The sequence below is a fragment of the Leptidea sinapis genome, chromosome 6 (assembly GCF_905404315.1).
Source record: "Leptidea sinapis chromosome 6, ilLepSina1.1, whole genome shotgun sequence".
NCBI classification, from domain to species: Eukaryota; Metazoa; Arthropoda; class Insecta; order Lepidoptera; family Pieridae; genus Leptidea; species Leptidea sinapis.
The window spans coordinates 2574404-2597255 of record NC_066270.1 but is presented as its reverse complement, the minus strand read 5'-3'; the positions used below and the strand labels follow the sequence as shown (position 1 = coordinate 2597255).

The 22852-nt window shown below is 34.6% G+C and overlaps 2 protein-coding genes across 2 annotated transcripts in view; one reads left to right on the top strand and one right to left on the bottom strand.

Moving 5' to 3' along the window:
• LOC126964861 (L-asparaginase 1-like) overlaps positions 1-18280 on the bottom strand; it is a 28955-nt gene extending 10675 nt beyond the window's left edge. The window contains exons 1-6 of the mRNA XM_050808182.1: positions 17960-18280; positions 9359-9484; positions 8736-8848; positions 5873-5998; positions 4820-4944; positions 115-344 (exon numbers count right to left, since the gene is read on the bottom strand). Coding sequence (XP_050664139.1) covers positions 115-344; positions 4820-4944; positions 5873-5998; positions 8736-8848; positions 9359-9484; positions 17960-18203 — 964 coding nt within the window. The 5' untranslated portion in view covers positions 18204-18280. The remainder of the gene's footprint in view (positions 1-114; positions 345-4819; positions 4945-5872; positions 5999-8735; positions 8849-9358; positions 9485-17959) is intronic.
• LOC126964869 (serine/threonine-protein phosphatase 5) overlaps positions 1-22852 on the top strand; it is a 415601-nt gene that overhangs the window by 65672 nt on the left and 327077 nt on the right. The window lies entirely within an intron of this gene.

Sequence of the window (22852 nt, the reverse complement as noted above, 5' to 3'; positions counted from 1 at the left end):
TAAATAATTATTTCTTCCGCAGATAACGCCTCAATAATTCATCAGAAATTTTATGGTGTGCCAGAAAAAAAATAAAAAGAACTTACCCTAACCCTACCTGGACGATGTACTTACCTTCAATGGGCGGCTGACAAAACGCCTTAATAACTGCAGAGCTAATACTGGGGAATATTCTCAAGAGTCCAACGTTCTTCGACATTTTCGTGTGCAGGTGACATTTCTCTATCGTCGCTGGTTTGTGTATCGCTTTCTTGTTCACTTCGAAATCAATTCCGGCTTCGACCAAGGGGACGCAGTTCGGGGAATCAAATGCATTTAAGTTGTTCACAGAGATCTTGCAAGTTCTGTAGAATGGTTAAATCATACTAAATAACAGGATTTTTTATTCCAAGTCATATTAAAACAAGGTACTACAAAATAATCGTCGATATTCTTTGCGATCGCATATCAACATAACAGGACTTACTTAAAATTGCAAGACTACCAATCTTTCTTTTTGAGTAGATCACTCAAGGTATTTATTGCATTCCTAACTATAAATATTCATTTTCAGACCTAGTGACGCCATATAAATCAGTTTTCTGCTCTCCCAACAAACAACAATAATAATAATAATTTTCTGTTATTGTTAATTTAAATAATTTTCATTTTCATTTAAATAAAACAAAGTCGTATAACGGATACCACAGAAAATCTTTACCAGACACTTAAATCTGGGCAAAGGGACACTTTGATATACGGGGAGTAATGTGGCCCTACCATAGCCTACTCTTATTGTTGATACAAGCCGTGCTGATAAGTGTGGCAACGTCGCATTTTTTTTTCAAATGAGTGGTCCTATATATCTATATATTTTCTTGATGGTTAATACTTGAAAGAGAAACGCGGTTCATATGCCGAGTTGCATTTCAACCATAAACCTTGTTTACTTTACGCTAGTATACTAAGTTAATGATTAAAACTTACCTTTTCTGTTTATTGGGAAGATGTTACGTCGAATCTAACATAATATGTAACTTCATTTAATTAGTATTTTCAACCAAAAAAAGTAAAAACAGACGAAGCAAGAGCACTGAGCAACATAATCTTATAATGGCGCATAGGACCACTGCGTTGTTGCCAGCTCGGCTTTCAGTACGGCTTGTGTTAAGAATAATAGTAGGCTATGGCCCTACACTTCGCTGAGGTATTTTCACCCCAACGTCTAACATTGCAGCAATTTTTAAAACAACTCCAATCAAGCTTGCATTCATAAAGCAGAAATATGAGTTTTCATGAAAACGATACCTTACCCATGACTCCATTATAACTATTAAAAAAAAAACTATTGGTAGTGGAACCGAAACATTACTGATAGTTCAAGTTAGTTTTTACCAGTGGGACTTTCTTGCCGTGAAGCAGTAATGTGTAAGCATAATCGTGTTTCGGTCTGAAGGGCGCCGTAGCTGGTGAAATTACTGGGAAAATGAGACTTATCATCTTATATCTTAAGGAGACGAGCGCAATTGTAGTGCTGTTCAGAATTTTTGGGTTTTGCAAGAATCCTAATCGGCACTGCATTCTATCGATAACCGTCAGCTGAGGGTCCTGCTCATCTCGTTAATAATAATATGTATATGATGTCATAAAAAAAGTAGGCATACCTACACCTTTTTATTCGTCAGGATAATAACGGTAGAAGGTATTTGTTATATGTTCTATGTTATATTTACTATTTAGATAGATATTATTTAATCTGATAGAACAAACAGAAATGTGTGAGTTTCGTGCTAAGTTCATTGTTGATGACAATAAACAGAATTGCACACATCTCGCGTAAATTGAATCAGCTAATATTTTGTTTATTAATTGCCACGTTTATTATTATGTTCTAAGAGCCCGTGGACTCCAGACCTACGTTATTTTATAAAAGCTGAATGTTTGTCAGCGCATGCTCCCAACACAGGTAAGAACGATGGTCCATTATGGAGTTTGGGTTACAGTGGCTTTGGCAGGTAAACTGTACTAAAGGTGTGTAAAATACCGATCTAAATACATCAAATAATAAAGTGCGATTTTTCGGTATTACCTTCAGAATATTATTAAAAATCACGTTATTCATTGCCAGATACTTAACATCGTGGCAACCCCTTGCCATACATACTTTATGTTAATGAAATTATAATTTTACTTACGTCATGGTATAAAAGCTGATTTTTATATAACACTAGCTGACCCGACAGACGTTGTTCTGTATATAATAAATAGAATAATGTTTTTTATGAATTTATCAATAATAGAAATCATGGCCATACAAAAAAAATATTGGAAATAAGAATAATTTATAGCTTTAGATTGTAAATTTTCTCTCACAATGACAACAGCCACTTCGTCAATGGTGGGTGAAATAAACCTCCCTGTGTGTTCACCGGCAGGTGTTTTGTCAGTTTGAATGACAATATTATGGCTGTTTGATTTGCACGAACTCGTTGCATTCTAAGCCTATGTACTTTATTGTCACTCTCAAACTTGACTTATCAGCCTAGATAAAAATAATCTGATACATAGTTAACAGCCGTTGTTAATGTACCAACTATTGTTAGCTGAAATTAAGTTTATTTTTTACCTGAGAAATTTAGAAAGATATAAAAATTCTTATTAGTTATTCATTTTAAACTATTCTTTCAATTCGATTTCTGAACGACGGGGGACACATAAAAGGAAAAACAAAATTATTGTTTTTATTTAATTCTGAGCATTTTCATATTTATTCACCTTTTAAGCCTTCCCTGGACTTCCACAAATAACTCAAGACCAAAATTAGCCAAATCGGTCCAGCCGTTCTCGAGTTTTAGCGAGACTAACGAACAGCAATTCATTCTTATATATATATAGATATAGATAATACTTGGGTAATAAGTAGGTGTAGTTTCCTCATTAGCCAGACACTTTTGATAGTTCCAACCCCATGGGGTTTGGCAAGCCCGACAAGCATATAGGGTAACTGTAGGAGAGCGCCAGGCAGTATGCATATGGGAGAGTGCGAGTCAGATGGCGACTTAAGTCTACCGCGGTTCCTCACTGCGCAGTTGTTATTTCTACTGCGCATATATTGTTTAGTACTCAGTACTTGTTAACATCAGCTCAAACAATATTACATACTATCTTCAGGTAATATTAATTATTAATAAGCAATATAAAATATTTCGAATATATACAGACTATAGAGTAAATTCTATATAATTGGTGTATTATACGTAGATTATATGTTTACGATTTGTTTATGTGGCTTTGTTAATAAAAGTGAGTTTGTTTTAAAAAACAAGTCATGGATACATTAATTTGTGTTACTTGCAACAAAATTAGTGATAAAATAACATTATTTTCTGACGGGACATTGAATAAATGTGAATTAATTTTAAAATAATATGTAATGTCATCAATCTATTTTTTTATCCTTTATAATATCTTGTTTAATAAAATTTTTAAGGAATATTTTATTTTCCTTTTTTTTAAATTTAAGGTAGTTATACAAATGATTTAAGTTTTCTTTAGTGTTTATTCCGCCAATATTTGCGAGACTGCTCGTGCCAGATTTTGGCGAGACAACACGTCCTGAGGATGCCTCGTGTAGAGGCGAAACACGTGTCGAATTGTTTTTAGGGACAAATATTATCGAATGTCTTTTCTTAGAATGTTTTCAGACTTAGACTATCAGTTCTGCGCCAAAAAGTTTATTTGCATAAGTCTTTCTAATCACGAATCTCTTCTTACGATTTACAATGCTTATCTGCCAAGGGGTTGGAACTATCAAAAGTGTCTGGCTAGTGAGGAAACATCTTCTACTTATAACCCAAGTATTATATATAAAAATCAACTTTTATAATATGACGTAAGTAAAATTAATTAATTTCATGAACATTAATAGTGTTTAGCAAGGGGTTGCCACGATATTAAGTGTCTGGCTAAGAATTTTTAATAATATTCTGAAGGTAATACAGAAAAATCGCACTTTATTATTTGATGTATTTAGATCGGTATTTTACGCACCTTTAGTACCGTTTACCTGCCAAAGCCACTGCAACCCAAACACCATAATGGACCATCGTTCTTACCTGTGCTGGGAGCATGCGCTGACAAACTTTCAGCTTTTATAAAATAACGTAGGTCTGGGGTCCACGGGCTCTTGCTCTATTATATTGTTTTCTGTGTATTTGAAATAATTTATAAGCAGTTAATAATTTTACCTTGTTTATCCATTATCAATAAATCAATTATTGATAATGGATAACCTTAAAATTTTAAATAAAATTTTAACCGTAGAAAGTTATATTACTTAGCGAAAAACAGGTATGCTATTGGGCCTCCTGTTTCCACAAATAATTCTTAATTTGGTAGCTTTTGCGTGCAGGTTACTCAAACCAGGCTCCATCGGTTCAGAAACTGGTATTATAGATCATTTTCTCATTGGTTCTCCTCCATTTGCCATTGACAAACTGTTCAAGACGTTTAGCTAATGGTAAGTCATACGCCCTGCCCATTATAACACAGTGCCGCTCAGGAATCTTAATAGCAAAAAATTCTGAGCGGTGCGGCGACACGAATGCGCTCACCACTTCGAGACTGAGTAAGAATACAACGACATTTGAACGACTAAGGTCCGTGCGTTGTCGTTCTACCAAAAGTAAATTTTTACTAATTTCTACTACTATTAAAAGGCTCTATTATCTATGCTCTTCTGTATGATATTTTATTTTAGTATTTTCACGCATGTCAAGTTTACGATACCTATTGAGGGTTAATATAGATGTTTTCACTTTTGCCTTGCTCAACTGCGTACCTGTTCCCTCTAAAGAGTTTTCCTCCAAAATAGATGGTCACTTCTGGTATGTTGAGACCACCAGCTATCAGCAAAGATGATACGAAGTTATCAGCACCATCACTTCTCGGTTCGAATATTGGTATCTAGAGATCAGACATACAAATCAAGAAATGCAGAACAAATAAAATTAGGACACAGTCTTCGTCGTATTTCGTTGGTTCTTCTTAAACTCTTGTTCTTTTGACGTCACCTTTGGTGGCGCTGTAATCGCGATAAAAATATTTTTCTATTCCAGCTTCATAATATTTTTTGGTTATAAAGCCACCAAGATAATTAACGTATAAATATAATATAAACAAACGTATATTGTGTTAGTAATAAAACCGAAGTAAAAGTTATTCCAAGTTTAAAACTTAAGTATATAAAGTTATACCGGAGTACAAACCAACAATATGCAAAATGTTTACAAATAGACATTTTGATTATGTTTGGTTTATTCGGACGTCTAACGTTTTCTGCGTTTATCATTGTATTTACAGTGGTGTCAGGAATATTATTAACATTTTGGATATTCAGGCATACCTTCATACCATGTTTATTTGTAAGGCCGTTTGTCTTATGTCTAGCTCAAGAGAGTTAGCCCCCCAGATTTTTTTTTTATTTTTTTTTTATTACATCGTTAGTTCGCCATTTGTTCTTGATTGTTCTCTATAAACATTTGTTTGTTCTCGATTTTTTTTTTAAATTTGCAATTCATTGCAATTGGTTAGGTTAGGTTATGTTAGAACAGTTAAAACAACGCACGAGCCGAGCGTAGCGTGCCGCGGTAGCGGCCGGCGAGTGCCAGAACCAAATAGTAGGCGTTTCCCCCCATTTTTAATTAATTGTTTTAAAATAAACAACAAAAGAACAAACAATTATTTATAGCGAAGAATTAAGAACAAACTACGAACTAACGATATGCGATATTGAAAATTCAAAAATAGAAAAAAATTTTTTTTTGGGTGGCTAAGTTTGATGAGCCCTTACGTCTTATTAATAAAGGCAGTGTATTTACTCGTAGTCTATTACCTGTGAGCCAGTGAGTACAATTCCCTTGCCGATATTTTCGAACATGAATGATAGAGCTGATGCTGTGTAACTTAATGTGTCAGTTCCGTGGAGCACTACGAATCCATCAAATTCATCATAATGTTTCTGTAAATATAAATTTATGCTACAGAAATTTAATATAGGAATCATAAGCTGCAAACGCCCTCTATCTTAATTGAAATCAAACAGAAAAATTGACCACTCATTTTGGACCTATAACCTAAAGTACGCCTTCGAAAAATTTTTTTGAACTATTAAGAATATTGTCTATATCGTTTGTTATTATGACACCAAAATAGCGGAACCAATACTTTAGCTGTTATAAGACATTTAAGTTTTGATATTCTCCTACGTATAATATTGACAATATAATATTGAAACACTTTTTACACAAATTATCTTGCCCCGAATTAGGGATATATAGCCTGTGTTATGGGTTACAAGACAATGATATATTTAATACAATATACATACTCAAACATACATATAAATATTCAACCTTCATTTCCTAATAGCATATGCAATATTGACTTTAGGATATTGGTGACCTACTATGATATGATCAGATCAATGTGGCCCATCATTTGGGATTTTTTGAAGTGAATACTTCTTTAGCGGCGTTGAGCGCTTTTCTTGGGAAGGGTATAAAATGTTAAACTCGCGTCAGGACACGTAGCCTGATTAAAAATTCGTAAGACAGTCGTTGAAATTACGGATGAAAGTTGATTTTTCTGAAAGATAAACTTTTTAATGTAAAATAATTGTAATAATTCTTGAGTGATAAATTTTTTATGTAATATAAATTATCATTTTTCTGTACGTTAGCTCAATAAACGAATATTGTTTTTAACCACATAAATGCTCGAACTTTTATGCTGATAAATAAAGCAATTTGTGCGAAATTATAACAATTTCAAAATATTCAAAAATGCACAACGTCAATGTTGAAGTTTTCACTTCTGCCGGCACTCCCAGAGTGCAACCCGTATTTGTTATTAATTTAAAAATAAAAAATAAACATTGAATATCAAGTGTGACCCTCTCTTGCTAAAATGACAGCTTGTATTCGTCGGAGCACGCTATTGATTCTATTCCTAATTGTTTCTTGTGGAATACGCTCCCACTGCGCAGCGATTACATTCCATAGCTCCCTGATAGTTTTCAGAGCATGCACCAAACTTACTCTTCGTTTTAGAACCTCCCAAATTTGCTCTATGGATTTGACGTCGCGACTTCGAGCTGACCAATCCAAACGACGAATCTCTTGAATAAACGCTTTCACATCGCCAGAACGGTGAGCGCGAGCGTTATGTCCATAAAAATCAAATTTTCTCCAAGAACTGTTAAAGCGGGTTGTATGTAAGGAATTGGGACTTCGGATATGTATCGGTGTGCATTTAAAGTGCCGTTTTCTATGAAGACTAACTCCGTAAATTCCAGTATATTAATCGCTGACCGAAACATAACTGAGCGTCCACCATAAGGTGTTATTTCTTCAAAGCAAACATCTGTGAAACGTTCCCTTTGCCTTCACAGTACTCGCCGATGTCTAGAGCTAGAGCTAAGTCTAGCAACTCTGTGCTCGCGGAGTAATTCAGGGCCAGGGGCTGGACGGCGACTGCATATCATGGCAGTGAAAAGCCTCCTCCTGACAGCCCATAAGCTGGTTGGCACACCTCTCGATTCCTCTAGAGTCTTTTTGAGGTCAACATAAGTAGATTTGTGATTTCTCTGGTTCACTAGGAAGCGGTCATCTCGAGCTTCTGTGCATGGTTTTCTTCCAGACTCAGGCCTTCTTCTGACGAAACCAGTCTCTTGATATCGTTGCCAACTCCTCTGAACAGTTGAACGACTCACATTTAGCCTCTGGGACACCTAAGATTGACTACACCCTTCCTCAAGCAGCGCTATAATTTTGCTCGCTGTTATCGTTCTATCAACCATTGTAGAAACCACAAAATAATAGTATCAAGACTTAAAAATATCAAGGAAATAGGACAATTCGATATTAATTATCTAAAAATGATTAAGAGTTAATACGAACTATCAACGATTCCCACCACAATACGCAATTAAAGCGCGGTCATACCTCAATATCAACAAAAATTGGTTTCTTAGGGAGTCGATTACAACATAACGCAATGAAAATATTGCGACGGAAAAAATACAGTGCACAAAGAAGGATTTAATGATAATTTTTAACCGAATAGAATATTTATATATAACTTGAAATATCCAAGAAAAAATTTGGAAGTTGCTTCCCAACTTTGGAGTCAAAAATCTCCGAATTTTAAGCGATAACAATATTCTTTTTTTAAAGAATTGAATAGAATTAGTACTTTTCTAAAACTTAAACAGAACAATTTTTCAATTTATTATGCAAATATTGAATAAACAAAAGAAAACCAGTAAAATAAATGCCCATTTGCTTAGCTTAGCCACATGATCAACACAAATATTGTAGGGTTGGTTGTAGCGTTTACAATCCTAGTCAGTCCGCGCCTTAACGGTAATTTTTGTTAAAGTCCGACTGTGTCTTAAATTTGAATTAGGAATAAACTTTTTTAACCACAACATTTCATAAATGGGCCAGTATTATTCTCAAATGATTAAAACCTCTTAGAGTAGATATTGTATTTTCTAAATAATTCTATCTATTAAAACAGCCCGCAAATGAGTTTATATCGTTGATGAGAAAAGATTAAAATCATTGTTTGGGTTTCTAGTTGGTCGGAATCAAAAGCTATTCAGATTCAAATATTTCCCATAGAGTTAGTTTTAACTACCATTGCATATGCATATGCTCAGCCAGGAGATGAGATAAGAATGAGATCCTGCTTACCATAATGTCTTCCGCAATTCTGATCCATTCTACTTCAGTCATGTTTGAGGAATCTAGCAAGTTTTCATACTCTATAAATTTGTAGCAAATACGTAAATCCATCTCTTTGGCTTCTGAAATAGCAAAAAAATATATTTAGTAGCATAAAACTTAATTAAAACTAGTCTAAGAATGAATATTTATTATATTTTATATCTGTAACAATGTCTTTTTTATTTGCCCTGCGCTTCCCCGGGGCATAAAATGAATAGGGAAGTTCCAGGCCCAAGGGAAAGAGGCGATTGAGGACATTAACCAGTGGGAGGATCCTTTGCACAGGATGTCGGCTAGATAATGGGTACAACAAAGGCGCCTTTTTCTGCCGTGAAGCAGTAATGTGTAGGTATTATTGTGTTTCGGTCTGAAGGGCGCCGTAGCTAGTGAAATTACTGGACAATGAGACCTAACATCTTATGTCTCAAGGTAACGAGCACAATTGCTGCTCACGGTTTTCCAAGAATCATGAGCGACTCTGTATTGTTATGGGCAGGGAGTATCAATTACCATCAGCTGAACGTCCTGCTCGTCTCTTCCCTTATTGTCATTAAAAAAATGTATTGATTGTTTTTAGTAGAATATCAAACCTGGTAGTACTAGAAAGGAAGTATCGAAACTTGCATCACTGAGCCTATGTCTCCAGTACACCGTATCATGTAACTGAGGATAGCCCCTGATGAGATTCTCAAAAGCGCCTTTTTGCGGTATTAGAACTGAAATATAAAAAGATTTATTAAAGTATGTGTGTAGATTTAAGAGTTAAAAGTACGTAACGAAAGTAAGAGTTAAGGTTGGGACAGGAAAAGTTAGTGATGAAAAACTCGCGAGCTGAAAACGGGACCGGCAGCCATCTTGGTTCCGTCGGAAGGACACTTTAGAAATAAAAACCAAAAGCTTAATTTAATTTACAAATCTAATCTCTACCAAATTTATGGACGTTGCGGAAGTGGAACGGTGGGCTTAGGTGGTAGGAGTGCTCGGACGGAAGCCGAGAGGCGCGGTTTCGATTTCCCCATCGTTTATAAATTTTGGTAGAAATTAAAATTTGCATATTTAATCCCAGAAGTGAGTAACTGTTTAATTGAATTTCATATCCAATTTTCAAATTATATCTTTAAATTAATAACAAGCTGAACCGACAGACGCTGTTCTGTCAATAGAAAAAAAATATAATGTTAAGTACTTTGGAATGATGTAGTCTTAAGCCATGGGAAATATGCATTCAAAGTTAATGAGTTAAAAATGAAACAAAAACATATTTCTGAATGATTTTATAATATGTAGTAATAAAATGATAAGGATTTATATCGTTTATTTTGTGTGAACAGCTTTTACATTACCGCGTTATATTTGCCAATTTTTTAAGGTATTAAAATGGATATAGTATGTTATTCTTAAGAGATAGACATATGCCTTTCCGGACTTTTCTGTAAACGTATATCTTATACACAATTTCACCGTACATTATTTTTTTATATCTCAAAGGGTTTGGACAGTGTTTTCGTTGAAAGCTCCCAGATAGCTTATTGTTTACATATCCAAAAAATATCGTTAACTAGCTGACTCGACAGACGTTGTTCTGTACATAATAAATAAAATACTGTTTTTATGAATTTCTCAATAATATATCATAACATCAAGAATTATTTCGTAAAATATTCTCCCTATTGTTAAAAAGAAATTGTTTCACAGCAGAACTGTCAAACCGTGCGTCAATAAAATCTCTCATGGAAAATATGTCCATACAAAACAAATATTGGAAATGAAAATAATTATGGGTCCCAAATTGAAATAAAAACTATCCTATCTCTCTAGTTGGACTAAACTGTACACCATGAAGTAATCCCCATTAAAATCCGTTCATTAGTTTAGGATTCCATCGCGGACAAACAACGTGTCACGTAATTTATATATAATATCCGGACGACCGAGCCTTGCTCGGATTTTTAAGAATGTACAAAACTTGAACAAAAAAAAAACTAATAGGACATCTGGATTTGAACCGGGGTCTTCTGCTTTCCGGATCACCCAATGTCCCATCTGAGCTATAATAGTCTTGTATATAGTGGCGAAATTTACCTTTGTATTCTAATGTTATTGTAGCTGTTTCTCATTCAAACATGGATAAAACCATTTTTTTAAATTGAAACCTAGCTAGATCGATTTATCACCCCCGAAATCCCCTGCATACTTAATTTTATGAAAATCGTTGAAGCCGTTTCCGAGATTCAGATTATATATATAAGAATTGCTCGTTTAAAGATATAAGATTAAGATGTATACATCCACAAATGTAGACAAAAACTCAACAAATCATATACAAAAACCTTCCTTAAGAACCACGCTTTCCATTGGTGAAAACAGCATCAAAAGCGGTGCTGTAATTTTTGGGTTTATCGCGAAAAGACAGACAGACAGACGCGGTGGAGGATTTTGTATTATAATATGTAGAGATGAGTTATCGTTAATTGCGCAATAGACCTCTCACATCAATTGAAATTGATCACTAAATTAACAATGAACACTGCTAGTCGTGGTCTTTTTAATAAAAGCGATCAAAAGATCAATCATAGACAATTATTATGTCAATGAGTTCCTGTGCAAATGGGGTTGCCAGGCCATAGTCAAAATCAAAGTCAATTAAACTCAATTAAAAAAGGCTTAAACTGACTTTTTGAATCATAAGTACAAATATCTATATATATATATAAATGAATTGCTGTTCGTTAGTCTCGCTAAAACACGAGAACGGCTGGACCGATTTGGCTAATTTTGGTCTTGAATTATTTGTGGAAACCCAGAGAAGTTTTAAAAGGTGAATAAATAGGAAAATGCTGCTAAATTAAATAAAAACAACAAATTTGTTTTTCCTTTGATGTGTCCATACATAATTTCTATTAGAGATTTTATTGACGCACGGTTTGACAGTTCTGCTGTGAAACAATTTCATTACGACAGCAGGGTGCATATTTTACGAAGTAATTTTTGATGTTATGATAATATATTATTGACAAATTCATATAAAAACATTATTTTATTTATTATATACAGAACAACGTCTGTCGGGTCAACTAGTTACAAATATAAATAACTGCATCTACCATTTGTTCGGAAAAAGTAGAGCTCGTGAGATGAACTAGAAAAATCTCAACTGCCACTCTTTGTGTCAATAAATATTTCACAATGCTTGCTTAGCAAATTAGTTTGTACATACATTATGGATTATGTCCATATCAAAGTTCAGAAGCGATTTACCGATCCACAGAGCCTTGAAGACCAACGGACTTTGATATCTCTTTTCAACTATGTTACAATGGTATTGGCATTAAACTTAAGGCGCGGACTGACTAGGATTGTAAACGCTACAACCAACCCTACAATATTTGTGTTGGTCATGTGGCTAAGCTAAGCAAATGGGTATTTATTTTACTGGTTTTCTTATGTTTATTCAAAATTTGCATAATAAATTGAAAAATTGTTCGGTTTAAGTTTTAGAAAAGTACTAATTCTATTCAATTCTTTTAAAAAAAGAATATTGTTATCGCTTAAAATTCGGAGATTTTTGGGAAGCAACTTCCAAATTTTTTATTGGATATTTCAAATTATATATAAATATTCTATTCGGTTTAAAATTATCATTAAATCCTTCTTTGTGCACTGTATTTTTTGCGTCGCAATATTTTCATTGCGTTATGTTGTAATCGACTCCCTAAGAAACCAATTTTTGTTGATATTGAGGTATGACCGCGCCTTAAATAATTTGTACGTCTAGATAATGCCTCTTGCTGTAAAACATAATAACATCAGGCCAGGTTTATTAGCTTAGTGTGCATGACAACTACGTCTTACACTCGCGCTACATCAGTTTCTCTGTTTTAGTGTGCGTGCTTTGCTGAAAATAGAGGTTAACAGTCCGCCACTATTTTTAAGCTGTCATAGTCTATCTAGACGAAGAAATTATGTATGGTATTTATATGACTTACAATATAAGTCTGAGTTAGTTGTAGATTTTTATTTTTATGATTTCAAAATTTAGATTGACATCATAGATTCAGGATTGGTCTCCGCTGCGCTCCAACTAGATACCGCAGTCGTAGTCGCAAAGTGCGGCAGCTTATACTACTGCCAAGTGGGCGTACTAGAGCCAGTCTCGAATAATGTGTGACGTTGACATGCCACATGCTCTGTTATTCTTTGCTAATAATTGAAAATAAAACGCCAGGTTGCGTAGTAAAACATTGTAAAAATAATACTACAAGAAATAAGAAAGACACTGGGATCACATATTATCATCAGTAAGTATTTTGTATTTTATTAATTTCAATGTAAATAACACGAAGCGTATGTTAAAAAATTTGAAAGATGCCATTGAGTGTCAAGATGCCACAAGCATCTAATAACAGCCGTAGTAAAAAAGCTATTGTTCTTAGGTAGTGCGGTGTCTAGTTGGAGCGCAGCGGCGACCAATCCTTATTGTATGATTGACATATTGAAATGCAGACTCAGAATTAATTGACGGATGACAAACAATCTGGATTCTAATTAATCTTACAAAGAGTATTTTTTTTTTCTTAATTTGATGATTTGCAGAAATCGGAACACTATGTCATTTGTCACAGACGCAATAGTTTTTATTGACAATATTAGTTATCGCTAGAGACTGTGCGTCACTCACTTTAAAATGTAGATTGTGATGTTAAAATATCTTGGTTATATTATATAATATAGAATAGTACTCTCATCTCATCTCATCTCCGATCGGCTTGATTCTTTGGCGTTGCGTAGAGATGTGGATTCTCTCTGCATCTTCTACCGCATTTATCACGGGAGTGCTCAGGGGAGCTGTTCGGGTTGATTCCAGCGGCCGAATTCCACCATCGGACGTTTTGCAAGAAATTTCTTGCCTCGCACAGCCACTTGTGGAATCAATTACCGGCTGCGGTTTTCCCGAACAGATACGACTTAGGGACCTTCAAGAAAAAAGCATACTCCCACCTTAAAGGCCGGCAACGCATTTCTTCACACCTGTTGTTGCGGATAACCATGGACGGTTGCCTCACCTCTCCCCATCCCGTGATCCTCTTGCCGATTTGCCCCCTGTTATATATTAAATAAATAATAAAAGCAATTGTGTGGTTTTATGAAACCACGATGCAAGTGAAACTTTTTTTCCCAAATAACATAGGTATTAATATCAGCAAAGAAAAAAAAAACAAATTTATATATTATGCTTTACATTTTTATCATTATCAAGTGTGTGGAGTTCGAACCTACTCTACCACCCGAACGCAATTGCATCCAATATGCGAACTATAGGCGCCGCCCGACCGTCACGCGACATGCAACACACAGACGAAAAAGTTTGAGACGATGTAATTAAATATTCACTTAAAAAAATAGTACATGTAGTTCTAGGGGATACAACGTCATAAGATACCAACTGGGTGTCACTTTCCTGAATCTAGGTCAATACCATTAAAAACAATTTATTTTCTTTCTGTCTAATAGTTATTTTGTGTACCATAAAATGTTCTCAACTTTTTATAGAGCAGTTGTCATATTGATAACTAGCAAACGTTGTTTTGCCATTTAAATTATTTTTAGAGTTACACCGTTTCTAGGACATCACAACATTACCTACTTTATTTTTCTAAACCAAAAGATTTTTTCTAAAACAAACGTAGCCTAAGTTACTCCTTATTACATCAGCTACCTGCCAATAAAAGTCCCGTCCAAATCGGTCCAGCCATTTCAGAGATGAGCCGGACAGACAGGCAGATAGACAAAAATTTACAAAAATATTATTTTGGTGTATATATATTTATATACATCGACGACCCATATAGCCGAATGGATAGTGACCCTGACTACTAAGCTAGAGGTCCCGGGTTCGAATCCCGGTAGGTGCAATCATTTATATAATTAATAGGAATGTTTGTTTCCGAGTCATGGATGTTTGTATGTATTTATGTATGTTTATATATATTGTATAAAATATATCGTTGTCTTGTACCCATAGTACAGGCTATGCCTAGTTTGGGGCAAGATAATTTGTGTAAAAGTGTGTCAATATTATTATTATTATTATACATGTAGTAAAAAACGGTTATTTCAATATTACAAGCAGACACTCCAATTTTATTTATATGTATAGATAATATGACATGAATATCAATATGGCACTTGAATAATGACCCGAAGTGAATGTTATGCAAGCAACGTCTCACAAGAAATTGTAATTTAAGATTACTATTAGCGTAATTGGTGATAACGTTATCATCTCATAAAAATGGTATATTATTCTTGAGCGATTGTATACACAGCTATCTAGTAGTTGTATGTGTAAGTACACGAAATATTATAATTCAAAATAGGATTTTAAATTTATAACACACAAACACACACATCGGCATTTTACATATTGTAATTGGAGTGATTTGTAAATCGATGGAAATGTAAATATTGATGTAAAAGAGCGGCAATGAGTTTCTTGCTACTTCTTCTCATTAGCTCAACCCTTTACGAAGTAGCGGTAGATTCAATAATAAAAATATTACTTTTTGACATTCATAAGTATCATTTCCGTGACCTACTAAATAAAGTGATTTTGATTTGATAAGACACACACATCGATACATACACACACATCCTTACACACACCTACTTCCATACACACACACACACGCGAATTTCTTTTCTTTTATTTTTATTTTGTAATTAATAGGGGAAGAGACTGGACCTCACGACACAGGAAATCCTAGTGTGAGGCCAGAATACTTGTAAAATTAAAGTTACTTTGTACCAATGTATACTTTGTAACAGGTATTTTGTAACAACTATGTAACTAATATGGTACCTCCAATAAATTATTCTATTCCAGAAAATTTATAGAATTAGGCGTTACTTTGCGGAAATCCATAATTATACAAACGATTTAAGTTTTCTTTAGTGTTAATTCCGCCATGTTCTTAAAACTCTCTTTTTAAAAGTCTCGTACCAGATTTTGGCGAGATAACACGTCCTCGTGTAGAGGCGAAACACGTGTCGAATTGTTTTAAAAACAAATATTGGCGGAATTAACACTAAAGAAAACTTAAATCATTTGTATATTCTATTCTATTCTATTCTAAATTTATGGCTCAGACTTTAAGATAGAGGGCGCAACAAACTCAGCGGGCTTCTTTTTTTATTACAAATTTCGTTACAATAAAATTTTATTATTTAAATGCCCTAAGGGCGGTGGCCCTGTTCCTAATCTGTGATAATTTAATTTAATTCATACATATAATTAAATTGTAACAAAGAAAAAACTATACTACTTGGCAGTATTTTGTTTGATTAACGTTACACATTTAAGTGTTACACATTTAAGTGTTACACATTTATATAAAATACTTTTTAAAAGATGAAAACGCTTTTAATTGTAACTTATGTTTTAATTAAGCTTTTGCTTTTTTTTTAATTAAGTTTTTTTTAATTTAACTGAGGTAAATAATAATAAATTTGTAAATTTCAAACAACAGCCTAATGTAAAAATACAGTTATAATTACACGCTTTTTAATCCTATAAAAAGTATTTTTTTTAATGTGTATCAATGATAAAGTAATTTATGTTATAGTAACCTTAACGGTTTCTAACAATTCTTTTGAATTTCGTAACACATTTGTTTTGTACAATGGGATCACGTTGTACAAGCATATTTTGTTCTTAATTTGGGGGCATCATCCCTGTTTTACCAGAGGCTCCTTTGCATAGGATGCCGGATAAACAACGGCGCTTATTTCTTATCGCGGCGCGTGTTTCGGTCTGAAGGGCGCCGTAGCTAGTAAAATTACTGGGAAAATGAGACTTAACATCTATGTGTCAAGGTGACGAGCGCATTTGTAGTGCCACTCAGAATTTTTTCAAGAATCCTTAGCGGCACTACATTGTAATGGGCAGGGCGTATCAATTACCATCAGCTGAACGTCCTGCTCGTCTCGTCCCTTATTGTCATAAAAAAAACCCCACCCAATAGCAGCATTGAACAATTTTCCGCCATGTGTGTGAGAGTGATTACTGCCCGATAATATTTATTTTAATATTGATATTATGTTAGGGATCTCAGGTTGATATTATCTCAGTGAGTCATACATCTTTATGCCCTTTGGTGTCGAGACACTTGGCCCGTGGGGCTCTGAGGCGCGGAGAATGTTCAAAATACTATCTTCGCGCCTCAATAAGGCTACTGGAAACCCAAGCGCTGGCAGCTATCTCGGTCAACGGATCAGCCTAGCTATCCAACGCGGAAATGCTGCCAGTATTCTTGGTACGCTTCCACGTAATGATAGTTTTTATTTTATGTAGTCATAGTATTGTAAATATAGTTATAAGATTTATTTTGTTTGAATATATGTGTGTTAGGGATATAATGTAGGTATTAAATATCGCTACCTTTATGTTTTAAATTGGCAATATCATAATGTTGTTGAAAAATTTATTTTTCACTCTTTAGATATGTACCGGTTTGAATATTTTTCAACTTTTTTTAAAATTTTACTGGAGATCGGAGGGTAGATGAATGTCGGTAGTTACATTTCATCACTGATTCCATATCAAAACTCTTCGTTTATTGCGTAAGTACCTATACCTGTTTGTTTTGGGTTGTTTATCGAGTATATCGTATCTAGTATACTTTACTTAACTTACAATAATAAATGAAGGCAACGCTGTGCATACCTATAAGTTAGATATATAAGTATTAAATATAAGAAATTTTACATTATAAGTAGTCATAATATTAATTGTATATCTAGTTTGTAAGCCTATTTTAATAAATAAATAAATATCGAGCAGATACGGTTCCTGTTGAGATCATTGTACCTATATTTAATTAATATCCGGGCGAATGTTTTCTTAATCGAGTATGTTCTTACAAAAGGAGATGTTTTCGGGAGTCTCATAAAATTAAGTTTACAAATATTATATAATAGATTAAAAAAAAAAAACTAAGAAACACAATTTGCGGCTTAGGAGGAAGGATCTACGGCCAACGGCTCCGGAGGAACCGGGTTCGCTGGCTACCCTTCGGGCTTAAAAACCCTAACACCAAATTCAGTTCACTTCTGAACAAAGGCTTCCTTCAAAGATCATTTCAACCTTACCCCAAATTGACATAATAATTACAAATAATTTAAAAAATCCTTACCGCCATCTCTGCTTTTCACCATTCCAATAGTTCCTCCTGTGTAAATTACCAGAACACGTCTATCATTTCTGCCGAAACTCTTCACAAACTGTGCATTCACTGACAATTCCATAAAACTCCTCGCTTTTTTCACTTTTGCAACAACTTTTGAAATCGTTCTATCACTTTCATCAACAAGACCGCCATTTTGATTTTGTGTTTCCCGCGCTTTTTCGCCGGTCCGACCAGAAACTATATTTTCCATGTCGATCTTATCCTGATATTTCTTGCATTAAGAATAGCTGTCGCGGCGATGTTAAGAAACTGACTGACCTATTACGTTATAAGTTTGCTAAACTATTAATAAGCCAATGTGTGCTCAGCATTACCATATTTGAACGAGTTTAATTTACATTACCGTTTTACTTTGAAAGAGTTTAATAAAGGTGGTTGTTTAGCCGTAAATGTATACAATAAATTTATTTATACCGTCTCTACTCTCGTCGTCTCACAACAACGTGTTTAACTGCTCTATATAATAATAAGTGTCTGAGATTGCAACATATATTAACAACGGTTAATTAGAGCCGTTTTTTTTCGGTTATGCTGAGAAAACTACTAAACCGATTGGAATAATACTTTACCATTAGATGCAGCGTGTTTCGTAGGTTTTAGTATATAATATGTTGGTGTTTACTTGTCTTGTACCTATATTTTTTTGACTTTGAAATACCTATACAATTAGTTGCAATACAAATAGTTCAACCAATGATATTTTATTACCTATGACAATTCATTTATGACTTGATATATTCGGCAAAACAACGTTTGCCGGGCCAGCACATGTATCATAAATAAGAGTTTTAAAGCAAAAGCTTAAATTAAAACAATAATGTATATAATTAAGCATATTGGCTACTACCTAGGGTTGCCAACTTTTTTTTACAAGAAATAAAGTATATTCAGGTCTGTGAAGAATATTAAACAGTATTTTAGAAAAATGAACAGTATTTTATTTATTTATTGTTTTAAGTACATATTTTTTTGAACTTCTCGCACAACTTCCTAATTTAATCTTGTTTAAAACTTCATACGCATATACACCTATAATTATAACTAAAATTAAAATAAATGAGGTAATTCACAGTCCACGTAAAAAAGGTTATATGTCCTGAGGGCTGAGAATGAGAACGAAAACGTATACACTCGCATGTCTGTCACTGACAGTCTTGAATATTTGACATTGACAGATTCGTTCAGAAACTCGGTGTGATTTGTTTGTGGCTATTCTCACTCTGTGTAATCAATAAAACAAAGTGTGAGCGAGTAAGTATAACACATAATGTGTTTGTATGCTGAAAACAGTATTTTGTATACTTTATGTTTGTTCAACAGTAAAAAGTAAAATTTAGTGAAAAACAGTATAATACTGTTGAAAACAGTATAGTTGGCAACCCTACCAACCAACCATATTGTTGGGATATTCTCGATCGGAAGTTGGAATATTGATAGCACGAGAGAATTAGGGAGTTCATTGCAGTAGGTACGCACCTATGTGTTTTTCAATGAATCATTTTTAACAATGATGTTCTATGCATAAGAACGTCATTGATTATTAGCAATGTAATAAAATATTGTTGAGAGTCTACCTAAAAGTCAGCAACAATAACAAGGCTGTTAATAAATGAAATTATTATTACTTTGTTTTCTTTATGCACTCATCAGGTAGATGTCTGGCATTCCATTCTGATTTTGTCGACCCGTATAGCCCCGAGGTTAGTAAACCTGCCTACTGAGCTAGAGGTGCCGGGTTCGAATCTCGCTAGAAGGAAACATTTATATTACGATGAATATGGATGTTTGTTTTTTTTTATGGAAAAGGAGGACGAAAGAGCATACGAGTCACTTGGTGGTAAGCGATCACCGCCGTCCACATTCCTTGCAACACCAGAGGAATCACAGGAGCGTTGCCGGCCTTTAAGGAAGGTGTACGCGCAATAATTTAAGGTACCCATGTTGTATGGTCCCGGAAACACCGCACAAGGAAGTTCATTCCACAGCTTTGTAAAACGTGGAATAAAGCTCCTTGAAAACCGCTCTGTGGAGGACACACATTCAGATGGTGGGGATGATATCCTAACATGTGGCGTGTCGTGCGAAGGTGGAATTCAGCGGCAGGAATCAGGTGAAACAGCTTTTCGGGACACTCCCCATGGTAAATGCGGTAGAGGACACACAATGAAGCGATATCTCTACGCAACGCTAAGTGGTCCAGCCGTTCACAGTTTGTTTCCGGGTCATGGATGTTATGTTATATGTATTTATGTATGTTAAATTGAGTATATCGTATTAAATATATCAATTGCCTAGTTCGAGAAAACATAATTTGTGTAAAAGTATGTCTATTATTATAATCGGGGCTGTGGAATCATCTTCTGCCCAGCTTGAAGGCCGGCTACGTGTGTGTTGGCCTGTGGCCTGTTGGCAGATGAGTTATCCCATGATGTCCCATTTAATAGCCTAAAACCAATGATCGGATTTTATACGGCTAAACCATCGGATGCGGTCAGGTAGCGGACTATATGCGATGATTTGATAGTAAAATTTTACGAAAGCTGATAGGTATTGTAACAAGGAGTTCTTATCCGTATATAAGAACTCAATGTTAAGTATAAGGTTGGCCGTAAAGATTTAAAATAAAATATTTAGAAGAGATTCAAATGACGCAAAGAAGAACATAATCGAATAGACAGATTGAAAACTGAAGTAAAGTCAGAACGGTCGGCCTTCGGCGTAATATTTAATTATATTACAAAAATAATAATAAGAGGGGTGTGTAATAGGAGCTCTATATAATTCCACATAGACTGAACACGTGTAGTCGGCACCAATACTTAAAGACGACTGACTGACCGGCTACCACAGCCGACCGCCCGATTTGTTTTCGTATTGTGAACACATGATTTGACTCCTATGTCTTTCGCACAAGGTGCAAAATGCAAGTGCATTGTTTAGGGCTCTTACGATTAAATGATTCGGGTGTTTCTGGGAATACGCCCATTAGCGAAGATCTGTATGCGCATTATTAATTTGGGAGCACTGTAATGTAGTTACGATTATTATTATTTTGGCCTCCTCACGTCGCGCGTGCGACACAAGCACATCTCACCTATAACTATGTATGTAAATTATAGTTACAAACCTACATTGGCCAACCTTGGCTGACAACGCCTCCGAAAATAACAGTAATTGTAACTACATTAGTATAATATTGATTATTATATTACGTTACCAAGCATTTAGACAGCATATTATAAAACCTTTGTAATAAAATTAAAGTTATTGAATTACCCACGGACGAGTAAAAAAATAAGGACTCCGTATCACCTTACATAACAGCGAGGTACCAAAACAAGACGGTAAACGTGTAAATACATAGCCCCACGCACACACTTACACTAATACAAGCCGGTCGGCCGCCAATATGAGATTTGCCGTCGTCTGTGACAGATCAGTTTGCGTCGCAATAAAATATTTAAAAAATGCTGTGAAAAATACTGTGTGTGCGTTGTGAAAAAGTGTAAAAACAATAATATAAAAGTATTTGTGGATTCATGATTATTTAAGGGAGAAAATAACTGTGTAACTAGTATCCCCTGTAACCGCACACACACTAGCATAAAGGTGCTTCACTTGCTAATATCAAAGTGCGGAGTCCTTCTTTTTTTACTAGTCCGTGGAAGTACTTATGTTAATTAATACCCAGTTTAAATAAAATTTATGTAGAAACAGAATTGGAAGTGTGTTGGTGACTTTATTAGGCGTTAATTAAACTAGTTAATTAGTATTGTTGCGGTGACTTCACGGACATTAGTGAGGCTATTTCACCATAAATAGTGTAATTAAGATTAATTTTTATTTAGTTATTCTACATTACCGCAGCGGCCAGTAAAAGAGGCATTAAAGGAAAAAGGTGTAAGTCATCAATTCCAATTGATAACTTACACCTTTTTCTCACCAATTAATTAGTTGAGTAAAGGCTTGTTTAGTATTTTTCTCAAATAATGCGCGGAAAATAATACTTTTCAAAATCAATGACGAATAACGAAGGAAATTAATTTTTCTCGCGTTAAAGTGTTAATTTTTATTTTTTTAATAATTGCTTTCTAATAGGGGTTAAAGTATTAAATTGTCGTTTTGTTATAATAGGTACTTCGAATTGACATAGAACCTTCATGGTTTGAGATTTTTGAGTCAAACTTTTTTCACATGGTACCTATGTAGTTCTTCTTTTAAAAAATGTGCAACATTCGATTATCGTCTTTCAATTGTTTCTTTTATTTTGCTTAGACAATACAGATGGGTACTTGGAAAATTTGAGTGATTTTTTAATTAATTACTTTTTATTACGAGTTCCGGCAGTTCGCAATATCAATTGCGTGTGGAGGTGCGACTGCTAATAAACGCACCATGCGATTTTGGTTTAAACGCTTTCGTGATGGAAACTTTGATTTGAACAAGGAACGAGGAAGACCCACAGGTGAATAGCAATGAATTGAAAGAGATGGTGGAAGCCGTTCCGAGCCAAACTACCCAGGAATTAGAGGCATGGTTTTACATTACTTAAGTAACCTTCTTGGTTGCCAAGAGTCGGAGTAAAAGATTGTTCCATTTTTAAATTAGACGACAGATATTACGAGGTGTTACGAGTTCAATAACATAGATAATACACTTATAACTTGTTTAGTAATGTAATTTATTTGGCTGTTAAACCACGACAGATATGGATTTTCCTCAGATCATTTATACGTGTAGACTCTAGACAGTCACAGCAGTGAAAACGTGGAAAAAAATTGAAATTGTGGCATACAAATCGCGAGTGTAATAGATAGCTTGTCACACTAAAGTAATAAC